Raw genomic sequence first — 18,024 nt, 5'->3', positions numbered from 1 at the left:
CCAGGCTGTCATCCGGAGAATCAGCTCAGAGGCTCACAGCTCAGCCAGGATGTCATAGGCCCAGGCTCCAAGATCACAGCTAAACCCCAGTACACCACAGCCTGATCTCTAGCAGAACTGACTCCTGTCAGGGGACCCATAGCTCTGATTGAGAGAGGAAAAGAGATGCATTACCACTAGCAAGGCAGAATGGGGGGGGGGGGGCAGTGTGGTTGCCTCTAACCTGCGATGGATGGTTTTATGTGAAATTCCTCAGAGCCTGCCCTCCTCACTCTCACACTGGGAGGGGTCCAGAGGACCCATGTAGGAGTCTCTCCTTCATTCCTACAAACTACTGCAAGGCCCTGTGAGGGGTCTTAAGAGGACACTCCCTGTCCCTGTCCCTGTCTCTGTCCCTGTCCCTGTCCCTGTCCCTGTCCCTGTGGCCTAAGAGTCCTGAGATGACCACTGCTGACTCTGACTAGAGACCTGGAGCAGAAGTTTAACCTTGGCCCTGCCTACCCCTCCAGGCAGGTCAACCTTGGCCCTGCCCACCCCTCCAGGCAGGTCAACCTTGGCCCTACCCACCCCTCCAGGCTTAACTAGGCTGGCCCAACCCAGGGTTAAGATCAGAGAGCATAACCTCGGCATTCAAAGAGTTCAAATCCAGAGCACCTAGGAAATGAAACAACAGGCCTCTACTAAATAGAGGTTTATTTGCAGAAGTTGAAAAAAGCTCAGTTTGCATACATATGTACAGATCCCAGCTTTGAGCCACTCCCGGGTGGTGGGCACCCTTGGGCGATGAACAGGTCACACCAACAGAAACTGAGACTCAGTAGGTTGGCTCAGTTCTCAAGACCCAGAAGTACTGGCCAGCCTAACCCCATCCCTGCCTGAGACCATCTTCCCACAGGATGTGTGTGCTGAACAGATCAGATGGGACACGGAGAACATGTCAGTCAGAGTCACAAGCCTCTTGTCCGGTGGTGGCGTCTACTGCAGAGGCCAGGTTGTCCTCCTGGCCTTTTAGCCGTTCACCTGGATGGAGAGCAAACAAGTGGAAAAGGCTGTGCTGAAGGGCAGGACCCAGCCCACTGGGCAGCCGGCACTTACGGATCAGCTCTGCGATGGCTCTCTGGGTCCGCTTTTCTAGCTTCTCTAGCTTCTTGGCCACATCTCTCTTGAGATCCCTGGAACAGGAAAGAGGGGAAACTGAGAATCCAAGGGCTTTCGTGGTGTGGCCCTGGGATCTTCCTGCAGTGCTTTGATATTTATATCCTCAGCTGCCTGAGATGCTGCTCTGGGGAGACCAGGATGCTACCTGCTCTGCTCTTCTGGACCCCAAGACCCATCATCCTTCCCAACTCCACTGAGATAAGGGGATGTGTACCACAGACCCAGTCAAGGTAGAGGACTGAGACACAATGGTGGCTGGCTCCTTGGGATCCTCCTAAGTCAGCATTGGAGAGGAACTTGCCATGGCCAACTGTCAGCCCTATTCAACCTCTTGCCACAGCCTCCCACCCCCACTCCTGGGGCTTCCAGAATTCCTAAATTCAGCCCGAGTTCTCTGGCGCTGCAGTTCCTACAGCACACACCTCATGCCTGCTTCATCCAATTAAAGCACTGTGGTAGGTCTGTAACCACAGATCTACAGGTACCAGAAAACAGCCCTGACCTCTGAGACACTGAGAGATATGCCTACAGCCTACAGCACCTTCCCTTACCCATTTTCAGAGGGGCTTCCAGGCTTCTGGGCTTGAAGAGATTGGGTTCCCTACTTTACAGTTAGAACAGAGACATAAGCCCTATCCGACTGTCCATCTGCTTTCTTCCCTGTGGTATCCTGAGACAAAGGGGAACACTAATCAGATGGCCCAGAGCAGGGGACTTTCACCCCTACAGAAGGCTTGAAAGGATGGCTGCTCTTCCGTCCCTCGGGCCCCTCTACTCTCAGCCATCACCCATGCCTTACTTAGCCCTGACTCTCTTGGGCAGAGCTGTGTGCTTGCAGTGCTTGTCCCTACCTGTCCCTTGGCTGTCCTCCCAGCCGAGGCCTGTGACATGCACCAAACACTATCACCCCCCAACCCCCAAACAGCTTGTACCCGCCTGCATGGACAACACTCACCAATCAGGTTTCCGGGGTGCCAGGTTGGCCAGGTCCTAGGGAGAATGGAGACAACTCATCAGGGCCAAGGCCCAGCCTCAGGGGGAGCGGAGAGCCAGGGCACAGAGGCAGAAAAATGTAGGCAGGTTAGGAAGGCAGTAGGGTGGGAACAGAGACAGTCAGAGAAGGAAGCAGCCCCAGCAGGGAGGGGCCTCCCAGGGACTCACCACTTCCTCGATGACAGGCTCTGGCTTGGCTGCCTCCAGCTGCTCCTTCACCTTTTCCTCCACTAGAGGGCGAAAGAACACAGGCTTGTAGTGTGGAAGCTGCCACTCCAGAGAGAACAACCTAAGGGGCCCCAGGGAGGAGCAGGGACCCCACTCAGCAGTAACTCTGGAAGGCAAGTCTAGTTTCCTAGGTTGAAGGCAGACCCCAGGGCCCAGGAAGGGACAGAACAGGCTATAGCTGGAGTGGACAAGGCGTCCAGATGTGAAATGGGAGGTGGCTGTGTATACGGGGAGTGCGGCATTAAAGTGAAGGCCCTAAGGATCTCCTCCAGGTCTGGCATGGCTGGAGTCTGGGTGCCTTATCTTTCCTTCCATCCTACCTCAGACTTACAACAGGCACCTCCCGCCTCCACCACAACCCTAGGTCTCTGAGTGTCCCCTTCTGGGGACCAACAGTGTGGACAGCCTTCAGACCTGTCACGAGGAATGAGTCCCTCTGACCTTCTTTTCTTCTGCCACACTTGAGTCCTGGTGGCCTCCTTGTAGAAGACAATGGCCAGTTTCTCATCCCCCTCCTACACCCTGTGGGACATCCTTGCCCGACCCTGCCACTGCTCCACAGGGTGGGGAGGGGATTAGCAAGAAACAACTGGGCAACTGCTGAACTATGATGAGGTATTTATTCATTCATTACTTGTACAAAGAAAAGTTGGTATCAAAATTAAAAACTGGGGCTGGAGAGATGGCTCAGAGGTTAAGAGCACTGACTCTTCTTCCATTGGTCCTGAGTTCAATTCCTAGCAACCACATGGTGACTGACTCACAACCATCTGGAATGTGACCTGATGCCTTCTTATGGTGTGTCTGAAGACAGTGACATGTACTAACATAAAATAAATAAATTCTTTTTAAAAAAATTAAAACCTAAGATTTTTAGATAGGCACGGTACCACATGCCATTAATCCTAATACTTGGGAGGCTGTGGCAGGTGGATCTCTGTGAGCTCAAGGCCAGTCCGGTCTACACAGTGAGCTCCAGTGAGACCCTGCCTTAAAACCAAACAAAGCCAGATCCTTCAGAACAGAGGATGACCCTGCTCCTGGACCAGGAGGGTCTCTCTTCACCCTGGGGCTCTCATCCTTTGACTAGGCAGTGGGGAAGCCTGGGCAGGGCTCTCTGGCCTCTGTGTTGCTGCTGTCTTCTTGCCTTGCTGCCCAAGTGCCTCAGGTCACTTCTGCTCCTCATGCCCTGAAGGCCTGTGGCCCCTTCAGGATGGCAGGTGCAAGGGCCTCCTTCCTGCGCTCCTGGCCCTTTTATGGTCCCTGAGAAGGTGTGTGAATGCCTCGGAGGCCCTGTCTCTGGCCCTGTAGCTCTTCTCTGAGGGTGACTGGAAAGGACATGGGGGAAAAGGATTCATGTACCTGCTACTGGTTTGGCCTGGGGGACCCGCCTCCTCTTCAGGTCTTCATCCTCTGGGACATAGTTCCGGAGCCTGAGTCCCCTGTGAGAGCAGAACACAGGCGCGTACACATCAGTGCAGGAGTGGGAGGGGAGGGCGCCTGCCACATGCAACTTCCACGGTTCCTCCTGTTTGTCTGGAGGTGGCCAAGTGAAGGGAAGCACAGAACTTAAGCATCTCCCACCACACAAATGCGCACGCGCGCGCGCACACACACACACACACACGCGCGCGCGCGCACACACACACACATATACACACGTACGCACACACACACACATACACACACGCACACACACACACACACACACGCACGCACACACACGCACACACACACACGCACACACACACACACGGGGCCAGGGTGACTGAGGGCATTTACTAGTTATCTCCTGGGTTGTCTCCATTTGGCAAGGAGCATGTGCCATTTTCATGAGGTCACAAAGCAGAGACTGTACATCTAAGGACAAGGCTGAGCCAGAGCTCCTGGGTTGAGTCACTCCTCAAAGAGAAAGCCCTCCATACCAGCTCTCCAAACCCAGCCAAACCTCCTCAGAGCCTTCATGTCTTGGGAGCCAGTGTATGTCACACAGCTCATCCATTGCTTTCAGTGGACAGGGTCTGCGTGTACTAAATGACATGAAGATGGTGTATGTGTGTGTGTGTGTGAGAGAGAGAGAGACAGACAGACAGACTGCAGTGCTGTACAATATACAAAAGATTCCAGGAGGTGGCTTCTGGATCTGAGGCTATAGTGGATTCCACCAAAACACAGGAGAGACAAGAGGCTGATGACCTGTTTCATTACCTGATGGGAGTGGCCCACATGGAGACAAGGCACAACCATATGCCACAATCCACTCACAGGCTGCTGAGACCTACAGAGCTCACACCCTGACAGGTCTTTGGAATTCAACTAGAAAACCCTCAAACCGGGGGTGGGGTGGGGGGGTGGTGGTGGTGGTGGTGTGGAATCACAGAGGCCAGAATTACCCAACACGAGCCCAAGCCCAGGTCTCTATTCCACTGTCTTCAGGTAGTCTCCCAGCTCAGCAGCTCATCAACTCCAAAGAGGTTTATCCCTGGGAAGAGGGGACCATGGTTACCCCACAGGGCAGCAAGGTAAGAGTTCCCGAGCGACTACTGGACTTAATTAAGGTAAGCATAGACAGTGGACAGACCCTAGGCCAGAGGCACAGAAGAAACACCTGGCTTTCCCACTCTTTTGAATTCTGGCCCCTCAGAAAGTCCTAGTTTTTCAGGTCAGCCTTCCAAACGTCAGAGCTCTGCCCAGGCTAGGTTAATCGAGCTGGTGGCTTCCCCAGTCCGGTACGGGGCAAGCCATTCCAGAGGCAAGGTGCACGATGCCTGTGGCTGCACAACTAACTAGTGGCCCCAGCTCACATTCCAACTCACCACGTCTTCCCTCTTGCCAAGGCCCCTGAGGCCAGGCTAAACCCAGGGAGTGCCGGTACCCGCATGCCAATCAATCGCACATGTCTAGGGGTCTCCTACCCCTGTTCCCTATGCCTGCTTAGGCCTGGGGTGAGCAACAGGTCACTAGACACACAGTGAGAAGTGGAGCCTATCTGCTACCATGGCTTTAGTTCACCACGGGGTGGAGAGGAAAGAGGAAGAGAAACTGGGTGTGGGAAGAAAACGGCAGGGATTAGTGAGGAGTAAAAAAACCCAACCCCACAGCCAGATCCAGGGTCCATGAGTAATCACAGGGGACTAGGCAGCAGCAAGCTTCACCTGCTGCTCTGTGTCCTCAGACAGCCACCAGCATGAAGGGGCCCCAAAGCCTGAATCCCTGTGTCCCTGGCCCACTGCCCAAGGGCAGGGGTCTCAGGAAAAGGGACACTGAGTTGTGCTTGGGGCTTCTCTAAGCAGGTCCAAGATTTAATTCCCTCTTCACAAACAACAAACTGGGCACAGACAGTTTAAACATCCACTGGCCGGCCTTGGAGAACCAAGCCTGCCGACACAGAAGTAAGAAGCGAAGAACAAGAACATCCCCTGAACACCTGTCTCTTGCTAATGGTGTCTGGAAAGTTGGGCTCCCTGCACCCTCACAGGCTGGAGAGGGAAAAGTGTAGCAGAGTCAAGGAGGCGCAGGCCCTGGCAGAGCTCCAGGCTGCCCACTGGGACCCCATCTTAACAATGGGTGAACCTGCACGTCACTTCACCAGAGATAGAAAGAGCACCCCTATACAACACCAGGGCAGGTGGATCACCCCTCGGGTGTGTGTGTGTGTGTGATGTAACTGGGCGCCCCATCAGTCCCAAAAGGAAGGACCAGGGAACCCCTAGGCCAGCTGTTGGCGAGAGGGGCAATAAGCTCTATGGAGAGTAGGAAACAATCCGGAACTTCAGGTGGGCTCCAACGTAAAACCCATGGCTCACAGGAAACCAAGCATGTACTAGAATTGTCAGAAACAGACTTTACAGTCAGGTGTAGTGGTGGAAGCTAATACTGAGAAGCTGAGGCAGGAGAAATGCAAATTTGAGGATAGCCTGAACTTAACAGTAAGACTGTTTCCCCAAAATATAAAATAAAAAAGAAGTAATTTTCCACTGTTTTCTATTTCTGCAGGGTTTGGTTGTTGTTATCTCTATCTGCCTGTCTGCCTGCCTGCCTGCCTGCCTGTCTGTCTGTCTGCCTGCCTGCCTGCCTGTCTGTTTCTATCTATCTATCTATCTATCTATCTACCTACCTACCTATCTTGTGTGTGTGTGTGTGTGTGTGTGTGTGTGTGTGTGTGTGTGTGCGCGCGCGCACGCACATGTACCACAGAGGTCAGAGGACAGCCTATAGGAGTGACTTCTCCCCTTCAACATGGGCCATCAGGCTTGGCAGCAACCACCTCTAACCACTGAGCTTTCTTCACAGTCTTGTTTTCTTCCTTTTAAAATGGGTCTCATGTGTCCTACGTGGCCCTGAGCTCCTGACCCCCCAGCATCTACTCCCAAGTGCTAGGATAACAGGCATGCACCACCATACCCAGGGTACCTATGGAATACGATAAGGCTTAAATTTTAAAGAGATAATGACTGAGTTTTGAAGATAGTTTCGCTATGTGCCACAGGCTGTCTTTCTATTGGATACCTTCCTGCTTCTGCTTCTCAAGTGCTGGTGGGAATACAGGCCTGCACCACCATGCCCTGCAATGACTGAATGTTCGCACAGAACCATACAGAATTTAATGAAATGAGATGGAGAGCTGGCTCAGTGGCTAAGGGGATGTTGCTCTGGCAGAAGACCCAAGTTCAGTTTGCAGTACTGACGTGGTAGCTCACAACCGTCTGTACCTCCAGGTCATGGGAATCGGACACTCTTCTGACCTCCATGGGCACTGTGCTTAAGTGATGCCTACACATGGAGGAAAGAACTGTCAAACCATAGATCAAAGAAGACGATGAACTCCAGGCTGGGGCTGTAGCTGAGGGGTGAGTGCTTGCCTGACCTGAAGGAAGCACAGGATCTAATCTCTAAATGCAGAACCAAGCAGGGTGGTGCATCTCTGTGGTGCTCCTAGGGTTCAGGAGGTACAGGCAGCAGGACAGCTGGAGTTCAAAGTAGGTTACAGAGACGGTTTGCAGCCAGGCTGAGATACCTGAAACACTGTCACAAACAAGAAAACCCATGAACTTCAAAGAAAAGTATATGTAGGCAAACCACTGCCAAATTACTAAAATCCAGTAACAAAGAGAAGCAAATTAAAGATATCCAGTCTTGAGTGAAGAAGCTGAAACCGAGAGCTGCAGCCTCCACTGACTGATGGAAGACCGAGGCAATGGAGTGAGGTGCAGGCTCAGGTGAAGGCTGAGGCAGGCACACTGAGTTCTAGGCAATCTCAGCGATCCAGTAAGACCCTTTGTTTAAACTAAACCAAACCAAACTCCCCCACCCCTGCAAAGTAAAACAAAACAAAAATAAAATATACAGCAGCGTAGTCCTGCTGACCCGACCCGGAATGCTAGGACGTAGGAACAAGAGGCTGCAGGGGGGCTCAAGTTAGCCTGGGCTACAAAGTGAGCTCTTATCTGAGACAAACAAGTACAAATACAACCCAGTAGATAGTACAAAGGGCAGAAAGAGTGACAGATGGCACCTACTATCCACATGTCCTGGGCCTATGGTGCAGGACACGGAGAACTACTGCTACTACTGGTTTGGTTTGGTTTGGTTTCTCAAGATAGGGTTTCTCTGTATAGTGCTGTCTGTCCTGAAACTCTCTCTATAGACCAGGCTGGCCTTGAACTCACAGAGATCCACCTGCCTGTGCCTCCCCGAAAGTGCTGGGACTAAAGAGCAGCTACTACTGCTTTTCAACAAACTACTTTTTAGGACGTTTGTTAAGAATGTACTGTCTTCCCTACGAAAGATGCTAAGAGAGAAGGGAACGAGACCATACTAACAAGAAAGAGGAAATGGAACAGGTGAGGTGCCAGGTTCTCAGGAGCAGCCCAGCACGCCTCCTGGGCCTTCCCCATAGCTGAGCAGCCTTCTCTCTGCAGCCTGGGTATAGTAGGATTAACAGTGCCAGCCAGACCAGTGAGGCCAGCCATCACCCACCACCCTCTTAGTGGGCCAGGAAATGTTGATGCTACCTGGACTCACACAGAACTAGCCATTGTTCTGGGCATCGTGGGAGCCAAATGCTGGTTCTGTTGTGCACCTGCACCCCTTAGAATAGGGTAGCTTCTGGGAAAGAGGGGTCTAGAGCCCTGGACTTCTAACAGTCATCTGAACTGACTACAGCGGAGTCCTCTAGATGAGACCCTGAGAGCTCTGACTGTCAAGACAAACAAAGGGACAAAGCCTTGTGCGTAGCTGGCAACAAGCCACCCCGCACACATAGGCAGGGCTTGCCAAGGCCCCTCAGTAGCCCTCGCTATGGTTAATGGGCAAACAGAAACTGGTCTTTGTGTTGCCCATAGGGTAGCAGGGTCACCAGGACACTTTCCTAATAGCTGAGGCTCAGCCAAAGGGCCTCTTTCCTTCCTACCTGTGTGCCATTCCAGTTTGTCTGGTCTCCACCAGCTTGCTATCAGTTACTAGTGAGCTTTGGAAACTGGGCCAGCCAGAAGCCGGGCTTATCTTACTGGCTGCCACAGTCCTTTCTGCTCCTAACTGGGTTTGAGGCCGACAACGACTGGAATTTGCACAGCAAAAGGAGAAGATGGCTTCAGTTCATGGGCCCTTCTCAATCTTTACAATGCCAGGGCAAGGGCTTGCCAGAAGTATGCAGTGACCCCCAAAATCCAAGCTTTCAAGTACCAGAAGGCAAAGGAGTGGGAGAGCCAGGCCAGAGAAGAGCCAGCCTCTGCCTGAAGATGACAGAACAAGCTAGAGCCCTGGCAGAGAGAACCTGAGGAGGAGGCTACAGTTGTGCGTTTGTGCACACCTGCCTGCACTCACATTCACATCTGGACTAGACGAGAGCTTTGCCTCTCCCGTGTGTTTGAGGCTTTGGTCCTTGGCATGCCGTGCCCATGTCATTCAGGGCTTCCTCAACTCCTTACACTGTGCCAGAAGAATGTTCCATGGTCAAAGGAACAGTGAAGACACTCTATGACCTTTTTAGAAGGAATGCCAAGACACAGCACAGGGAGAGCAAAGTGAGGGATGGGGTGCTGGTCAACAGTGATAGAAATAACCCTGCAGGAAGGCTGGAAAGAGCTAGGATGTCAGGCCTCGGGCCAGACTCACAGCTTAAAAGCCAGGAGCTGGGGAAGGTATTTCCTGGCATCCCTTTAATATCTTTCAAATGCTGAAACACACAAATCTCTCGCATCAGTAAATGTATAAAGTCACTGCAGTTATGAGGTCATTACACAACCTCTGAAAATAACACCTGCAAAGAAGGCTTGATGACGGGTGGGAAACGCACGGGAGCACAATGCTGACAGTGCTTACAGCAAGTAGGATTGTTTAAAAAAAAAACCTTCCTAGGTTTTCTGTAATTTCCAAAATGTCTAATCAATATCTGGTTACTATCTACAACCAGTAACAGACCAGAGGAAACGGGGGGGGGGGGCAGGGAGTGGCTGTTGAGGCAGTGGGATGGCTGTGGCAGGGAAGGGAAAAGGCAGCAGGTAAGCTCCTGGAGAGGAAGAGATCAGAGAACAGGCCTCAAGTGTACGGAAAGGGACCAGTGAGCCCAAGACCTCTAGGTCACTGACCTTTGGCCACAATCACTGGGCTTCCCATAAGGCCCCTCAGCTTTGACAGCCAGTGTCTGAGTTAAGCCGTGGTATTTCTCTACAGGCAGAGACAAAGGCCACCTCCAGTGTCTCCACTCTTGCTGGTCCAGGGCCTCTAGTTCTTTCCCTAAGTCTAAACTTCTTCACAAGGTTCCGGCCCCACAGCCTGCTCACTTCACAACACCCCCTAGATCCCTGCAGACCCCTCCCCTGACATCTCCACCCCACAGGGCGACCCTGACCACCTCCTTTGAGTTTCTCTTGGCCTCTCAGAGGTAACCACACACTATGCACGTGACTCTGGGCTCTGTCCTAAAGGCTCAGAACTCAGCCCATGCTGCCTCCAATTGAGGAAAGAAATTCGTGGGGTGCTTGGGGAAGAACATTACGGTAGCCCATGGGTTATCTAAGGTTCTTCAAGACAAGAAGACAGTGGGAAGGAAGCTAGGAAGCTACTGTGTCCCCAGGAACAGATGGTAGGAATGTGGCTGGGTCACAACAGCTACTTCTAAGTGCTGTCTGAGTCTTTATGGCCAAGCCACAGGGCAATGTCCAGGCTAACATCCTGTTGAGTCTGTTTCTAGAAGGGAGCATTTGTATCTATTTCCCTTATCTCCTCCCCCTCTATCTAGACCTGAATGGTGCTGCAGCAAGCTTGGTGACCACAGTAAGACCTACCTCCAGGCCAGCTGCAGGGGCTCTAGGTGTGGGCTGGCCTGGAGATTCAGGGGATATCACAACACTCACATCTTCCTATGTGCCACAGAGGTGACTAGAGAAAGTCAATGTTTTCTGTGGCCATAAACTCAAAAGTGAAAGGAATCTGAGATTACCTATCCGGTTCCATCTTACGATTGGCAAACAAGCACCAGGACTCACTCACGCAGGCATCGCTATCTTTGTCGACTTCACAGCTCATGCTTTCTGCCTAAACTTGGACACTGGCCCATCTTCTCTCCCTACAGATCCTGAGGATTCTTCTGGCTCATTCCACTGCCATGAACCCTTATAGAGATAGCAAGACACAGTGGCCAATTCTCGCAGCAAGCTTACAAGGTCACAGTTTGCCTCAGTTGGTCACCTTGGTCCCCCTGGTCATCCAGTTCCACTCATAGGCCGGATGAGTTTGCAGGATCCCAGAGGTCAGCAATGCCCAGAGACAGCAACTGCGACCACAGAAGCCTTTCATTAAAGTCTTTTAGTTGTGTGCACGTGTGATGTATGCCATCTCTGTGAGAGTGTCTTCAGGAGCCAGGAGAGGGTGCTGGGTAACACAGTCACTGGTGGCTGTAAGTCACCTGACCTTAGTGCTTGGAACAGAATTCAGGTCTTCTGCAAGAGCAAGCAGGAGTGCTCTTACCAGCTGAGCCATCTCTCCAGCAACAAGGCTCAGTTTTAACGTCCAAAGTAGAGACACCAGAGCTCTAAGGCCTACCTCACACACATCTCTACATAAATAAATAACCACAAAAATGAAGGGAGAGGCAGAGATCTTAGTGCTCTAGAGGGTGACCATGGCTTCTCTCAAGACCCGTGAAAGTGGTCAAACCCTTGGCCCAGCAGCCCCACGCTGGGGAGATCACTGTGGGCAACAGCACCATACAGTGGTAAGTGGAACGAAAAGCGAGCTGGAAGGCAGACTTCCACCCCAGACCCAGACCTGGGCTGAAAGTGCCATTCCAGGGGAGAGCACCAGCTCAGAATGGAGCAATCACAGTGCCTGGCCCCAAAATATCAGAGAAGGTGATGTTCAGGGTGATCCGGAACATGGACACTGCAAACAGCCAGAAGGAAGAGATGCTTCCGTCACTGCTGCTAAACGCTTCCCTTCAGGACATTAAGTGGCTGCTTGACAGCCAAGCAAACTTTATAACCTCTCAGTGGTGTTGTCACTCCAAGGCAGAGGAGACAGTCTTACAGCTGTCTCCCAGATTTCAGCGAAGTGGGTATTCTCAAACTGCAGGCCTCGAAATCTCCCAATCTTCAGCCTTAGCCTCCCGAGTGCTAGGTTTATAGGTGTGTACTGCCACACCCAAGGACGGTTTATCAACAGCTAGCAGCCATTCCAGGCTAGTCACTGGTTCCATCAGCCTCTGCCAAGTGAGTACTGCCATCTCACCTGCTATACAGACTCCACCCTCATTCCCTCACAGACTAGCTGCGTTCTCTACCCATTCCACCTGAAAATCCAGTTAACAGGTGTTTAAAGAATTTCAAAGAGGGCAGGAGAGATGGGTCAGGGCTAAGAGCACGGGCTGCTTCTTGCAGAGGACCCTAGTCTGATTCCCAACACCTGCATAGTGGCTCACAAGTGTTATCAAAATCTGGTGCCCTCTTCTGGCCTTGAATACTGCACTAGTGCACATAGACATACATGCATGTAGTTACATATACATACCTGCAGGCAAAAAGCTCATACACATAAAATAAAAATAAATCTTAATAAAGAAAAAAGTGTTAAAAACCGGGCTGGAGGTGTAGTTCAGTGGAGATTGCTTACCTAGTAGGGCAGCGTGGGGCTCCATCCCCAGACACACACACACACACACACACACACACACACTCACACACTCACACACCCCCAATTAGAAGATATGTCAAGCCGGGCGTGGTGGCGCACGCCTTTAATCCCAGCACTCGGGAGGCAGAGGCAGGCGGATTTCTGAGTTCGAGGCCAGCCTGGTCTACAAAGTGAGTTCCAGGACAGCCAGAGCTATACAGAGAAACCCTGTCTCGAAAAACCAAAAAAAAAAAAAAGAAGATATGTCAAATTCAAGGGCTAACAAATAAATCCGTACTTAGGAGTATTATGGAGTCATAGGGAACTGTTTCTCTCTATCCATAGTCATGATATGCTACATAAAAACATTTAGCAAACAACAGGCTCTGCACGAGTGTGTTAATCAACCCCTGTGCTGGGAAAAGCCTATGGCTGGCTGTGGAAGGCTTGCTGGACCGAATCCTCAGCCCTTATTAATCCACAGACTTGCTAAACTGCCCATTAATCTGAACTTTCTAAACTTTTACAACTGAAAAAAAAAGCTGTATATATACTTAAGCAGCGATTTAAACTTAAATCCAGAATGTGGTGCGCACAACTAATAATCAATCTCACACAAGAGGGCTCTTAGAGTCTGATGTCACTGAGATTACACAGCAAGGACCAGCCAGGGCTACACAGTGAGACTCCATCTCAAAAAAAAAAAAAAAAAAACAAGCTGGGCGTGGTGGCACACACCTTTAATCCCAGCGCTTGGGAGGCAGAGGCAGGCGGATTTCTGAGTTCAAGGCCAGCCTGGTCTACAGAGTGAGTTCCAGGACAGCCAGGGCTATATAGAGAAACCCTGTCTCAAAAAACAAAAACAAAACAAAAAAACTAAAACAAAGCGTGTGCTCTTGTGTGTGTGTGTGTGTGTGGCAAGTGTGTACACTTACTTAAATTTAAGAAGAGAAATAAGATTTATATCAGCTCCCAGAGGGCTGAACAGAAGAGAACCTGCACAAAGGCTACTGAAGCCCAGATGCTGGGATCTACGGTGGATGTGCTGTCCTCTGCTAACAGCCATCACTGTCTTAACCAGAGCAGCTGTGACGACCCTTCTGACAGTGCCTGCTGATGGTTCCTCATAAAATTAGTGCCAGGGAGGTCATCGTTCTGTCACCTGAGATTCCAGACACTAGTTCCTGAACCACTCCCTGCTCATGCTGGGGTGGGCCTAGTCAGTGGTGTGACTGTTTTGGGGTCGCCCGGGCTCCTGTAAGTAATCTCTCCTACATTCTTACATAAGTCAGTCCAACACACTGGCTGGTTTCCAGGCTGGACTTGGATGGACCTGTTCTTTGCTGTCATTGGTGCCCTATCTGGTTTTCTCAGGTCTTCCCAGAAAAAGTTCAGGTAACAGGGATACAGGGAGAGGCCTGTAAAGTCCAATGTTCCTCCCCCTGGGCCCAACCATAACTCTACAGAACACTGTAGGTGGAAATGTTCACACCACCAGGCTGCCCTGGCCTGCAAATGCCTGACTGATTCTTCATAGGGCTGTTGCATCCTTTAGCCCCCCCCCTTGCTTGACCTGCTAAGAGGATGTGGGACAGAGGCCAGGATTCCCTCCCCTGTGGAGTAGCTCAGAAGGCTGAGAAGGCAGGGCAGGGCTTTGTCGGGTCTGGGGAGCAGGCAGAGGGCAGGGACAGCTTCAATTTCTCTTTGGTGACACAGAAGGCTGCATGAGCTCACTGTCCCACCCTGCACATCAGATGGGATGCAGGGAGGGGCCCAGTCAGCTCTACTCCCTTTCAGCTGGGAGATTTTAGACAAGTGACTTCACCTGCCTGTGGTTACCCCACCTATACACCACACCCAGCCTGGAGCGGCCAGAAGACCTCAGCAAAGGCCTTTGAAAGCATGGAAGAGCATGACACAGAAGATACTTCACAGATTCCCACACAGAAAGGGAAGGCCCCAGCGATGATACTCCCACTCTCTCCCTACACAGTGGGGACATGCCCACTGCAGGTCACAAGGGCAGTCAGACTCACGCTGGTCTTAAGCCAGCCCTTTTTAAATTTGTTCTTCCCAATCTCCAGCCTGCTCCTGAGAATTATGAGTCTGGAAAGGGGTGCTGGATTCTATGTTCCCATTCTGTAGCTTTGGTGAGAGAAGGGAGCCACAGCCATCCCACTGGCTGGTGACGGGGATACCTGAAGCTGGAAGGTGGGCATGGCCTTGTGGTCACCAAGAAAATGGGGTAACACGTGTTTAACCTGTGACATGCCTTGGTACAAGGACCCTGGGGCCCAATCCGGAGATGAGAGAAGCCTGGTACTTGCCAGACTAAAGGGTTTTGGCACCTGGCCTGGGGTTGGCTCTCAGCAGGGTGGGACCACTGTCTTCAGGAGGGTCACACACACATGAAGCTGGAGAACAACCTTTCCATTCCCTAAGAAGGCAGGCCAGTGTCCTAGTGTCTTTCACAATATGGGACATTCACTCCAGGGAAAACCCATTGAGGTCTGTTGGATCTAGGAACCTGGACACAGGGATTATAGCTCAACGTGGTGTGTACAATGCCATGGGCTTAAGTCCTAGCATCACGTCCAACAAACACCAGGATCCAAAGCTGCAGGGAACCTGTTTGCGACTTGTTTGGTCAGGCACTTAGCATGGTACACTCCCATGTCAGATATGGGATGAAGCTGCCTCCCTTCATCCTGCTTCCCAGTTCCAACCCAACGGCCCCTCTACAGGGCAGAGCCCCCAGGCACTTAGCAGACAGGGCTCTGTCCCTGCTCCTGCTCCTCCCCCTCATGGTCACATGTGCTCATTTCTGTTCCCATGCACCCACCTTGCTGTTTCCCCAGCTACTGTCCTAGTTGTAAAGTTAGCAAGTGTGTTCTCTAAGAGCTAGTTAGGCAGGTTCAAGCTCTGCCTGTGGGTAACCATGTCAGGAGGGAGGGCCTCCGAGTGTTGTCCTGCATGGCTGGGAGACATCCTAAGTTCCCCATCAGGGGAAGCAAGTGTTCTTTCATTTCTGATTAGTTAGCTGAAGATACCAAAGCTCCAAGAGGCAACATGACTTACCCTAGGGGCAAAGAGCTAATAATTTGCAGGCCCTGGCCCTTAATCGGGGTGTGACTTTCAAACCTCAAGTCCATTCTATCTGCTTGAGTTCTACTTTTCCAGGGCCCATTGCTAATTTTTTATTAAGTGCATGATGATCTAACTATACAAATCAACTGAAATGGCTGTCAGCCAAGTGTCTGTGCAGTGTCAAAGTAAGTGGGCCTCCGCAAGTGGTGCCAAGTGACCTGCCGGGGCACTGGGGCAGGTGGATCTTACCCTCTGCCAGCACACAGGTGCTCACAGACAGCAGGTCCCTGGGGTCATCTGGAGGAGAGTGTTCAGAGCTGGGTGTCAGTGTATGTTGCAATGGCTAGGGATGAGTCTCCAGGTCAGGGCAAAGGAGAAGTGGGAAGGAAGAAAGGAAAGAAGAGGGCATCTTTTCCTCCCCATCAGAGTCTGGGTCGGGAGGCTCCAGGCACAGCTTAGCCTTGTCCCATCCAGCCTGGAACTCAGACACTGATTCTCTAAGGCCCTCAGTATCATCTCCAGGATGGACCCCAACCGACACTGTGTAAAACTGGGATTGGGGGCTCATGAGTAGAGGTCCCAGGAGTTGCGGTGCTGTCCAGTCTTCCCAGCCCACCCACCCTTTCCCACTGCAGGTTCAGGCCTCTGGGCCCTACTACCCACACCCTGCCCTCTGAATTCTATGCCTAACTTAAGGCACGGTGTTCTCCATGAGGCCTTGTTCTGTTCTCTGCAGGACACTCAAGGGCTGCAGTCTCCTAGGCTTCCCCTCTGGCTCACTGGACTGAAGCAAACTGTTTTCACCTCCGAGAAGCCCAGGAAGCCAATGTGCTCACTAGTGACTGGCCTCAGAGGCCAGCCCTGCAGTGCAGCTGTGGGTCAGCCCTTCTCCCTAGGGGACCTGGCCTCGGGGTCTGTGTGCATCTGCTGGATTGCATAGGCGATCCTGCTGGAGCCCTTTCTGCATGGAGTACCTGCCTTCTGCTTTGCCCATCCGGCTCTTCTGGAGAGCTCAATCCCTGAACACCACTGCGCAGGGTCCAGCCCAAGGGTCCGGCCTCGTGTTAACTGTAGCCAAGACTCAGCCTCGCCTTCCTGGCTCTGTTCTCTGAAGGCATTCACGTGGGAAGAGCCTGCTTTCTCTGGGCGCTGTGAAGGCAGGAGCAATTCCTGCTAGCTGGGCCCTTCCCAAGCCAGACAAGCTGCATGAGTGATCCTCACTGCTTGAGAGGAAAGATGAGAGAGGAGCAGAACACAGTGAGTGAAGCAGACCTAACCCAATGTCTACTACGCTTGGTCCTCAGCTCTGACGGAAGGACACGGGGCCAGTGCTCCATCACACACGACCTTCAAACCTAGCGAGTGAGCAGAGCCTTAGCATGCACGGCCTCACAGGGCAGACCTGTTACTGACAGGAGCCTGGAACGGAGTCTACTGAGTCCTTTCTCAGTTAGGACAGGAAGAGGGTCATGACTTAGTCCTCACCCAACCTGAGTCAAGGAAAAGCCACCTTTTACTGCACAGTGAGATGAATTTGCCCCTTTCCTTTGGGCTTTGTTTAAAAACAAAGCACGTGTTGCAGACCGTAAAAGCCACTGTAGAGCCACTGTACAGCCAGTCTCTTTGCCTCTTCACCAGCGTTAACTGCAGCCACCACATCTCCCTATGCATTCATACTGTTTCTTCCTGGCAGCTCATCACGACTCCTCTTGTAAACAGCCTGTGTCCCTTTAGGGACTGCCACCACCTACCGCTGTCTCTCAGGTGTTTGCAGCAGTGTCCTGCACAGCACACAGCAGATATGCTGTGAAGTTGGTAGGGACTGGGAAACACGCATGTATTATTTCTAAAATTGAGTCTTGACCCTGAACTTTCTCTTTGCTGAAACACCATCTCTGAGATTTCGCCACATGGTGGTCCAACAGCTGAGTCTCTTACTGACCCACCTATTGCTAACCAGTGATCCTTCTTTCTCAGCAAGGAAGAAGATGAGAAGAGACCATCTAATATATCAGAGACAGCTCAGAAATGAGACCCAAGGCTCCAGTTAGAACCTATGAACTGAGAACCCATGAACAAACCAGAAGGAAATACTTCAGCTTCTAAATAGTGACTAAGAATGAGAGAGACTGGGGCTGGAGAGATGGTTCAGCAGTTAAGAGCACTGACTGCTCTCTCAGAGGTCCTGGGTTCCTAGCAACCACAAGGTGGCTCACAACCATCTGTAATGGGATCTGATGCCCTCTGGTGTGTCTGAAGACAGTTGCATATAGTCTTCCACTAGCAGTCTTTGGATGAAGACATAGAACTCTCAGCTCCTCCTGCGCCATGCCTGCCTGGATACTGCCATGCTCCCACCTTGATGATAATGGACTGAACCTCTGAACCTGTAAGGCAGCCCCAATTAAATGTTGTTTTTTTATAAGACTTGCCTTGGTCATAGTGTCT

At 51.7% G+C, this 18,024-nt stretch overlaps 1 protein-coding gene across 1 annotated transcript in view; it reads right to left on the bottom strand.

Moving 5' to 3' along the window:
- Positions 1-678: 678 nt before the first annotated feature.
- Ccdc12 (coiled-coil domain containing 12) overlaps positions 679-18,024 on the bottom strand; it is a 55,087-nt gene continuing 37,741 nt past the window's right edge. Inside the window, exons 3-7 of the mRNA XM_021172485.3 lie at positions 3,742-3,821; positions 2,320-2,381; positions 2,114-2,148; positions 1,096-1,172; positions 679-1,020 (exon numbers count right to left, since the gene is read on the bottom strand). Coding sequence (XP_021028144.1) covers positions 938-1,020; positions 1,096-1,172; positions 2,114-2,148; positions 2,320-2,381; positions 3,742-3,821 — 337 coding nt within the window. The 3' untranslated portion in view covers positions 679-937. The remainder of the gene's footprint in view (positions 1,021-1,095; positions 1,173-2,113; positions 2,149-2,319; positions 2,382-3,741; positions 3,822-18,024) is intronic.

The sequence above is a fragment of the Mus caroli genome, unplaced genomic scaffold (genome assembly GCF_978045245.1).
Source record: "Mus caroli unplaced genomic scaffold, Mus_caroli_1 scaffold_11, whole genome shotgun sequence".
Taxonomy (NCBI): Eukaryota; Metazoa; Chordata; class Mammalia; order Rodentia; family Muridae; genus Mus; species Mus caroli.
The sequence above is the reverse complement of the archived record's forward strand: the minus strand, read 5'-3'. Positions and strand labels throughout refer to the sequence as shown.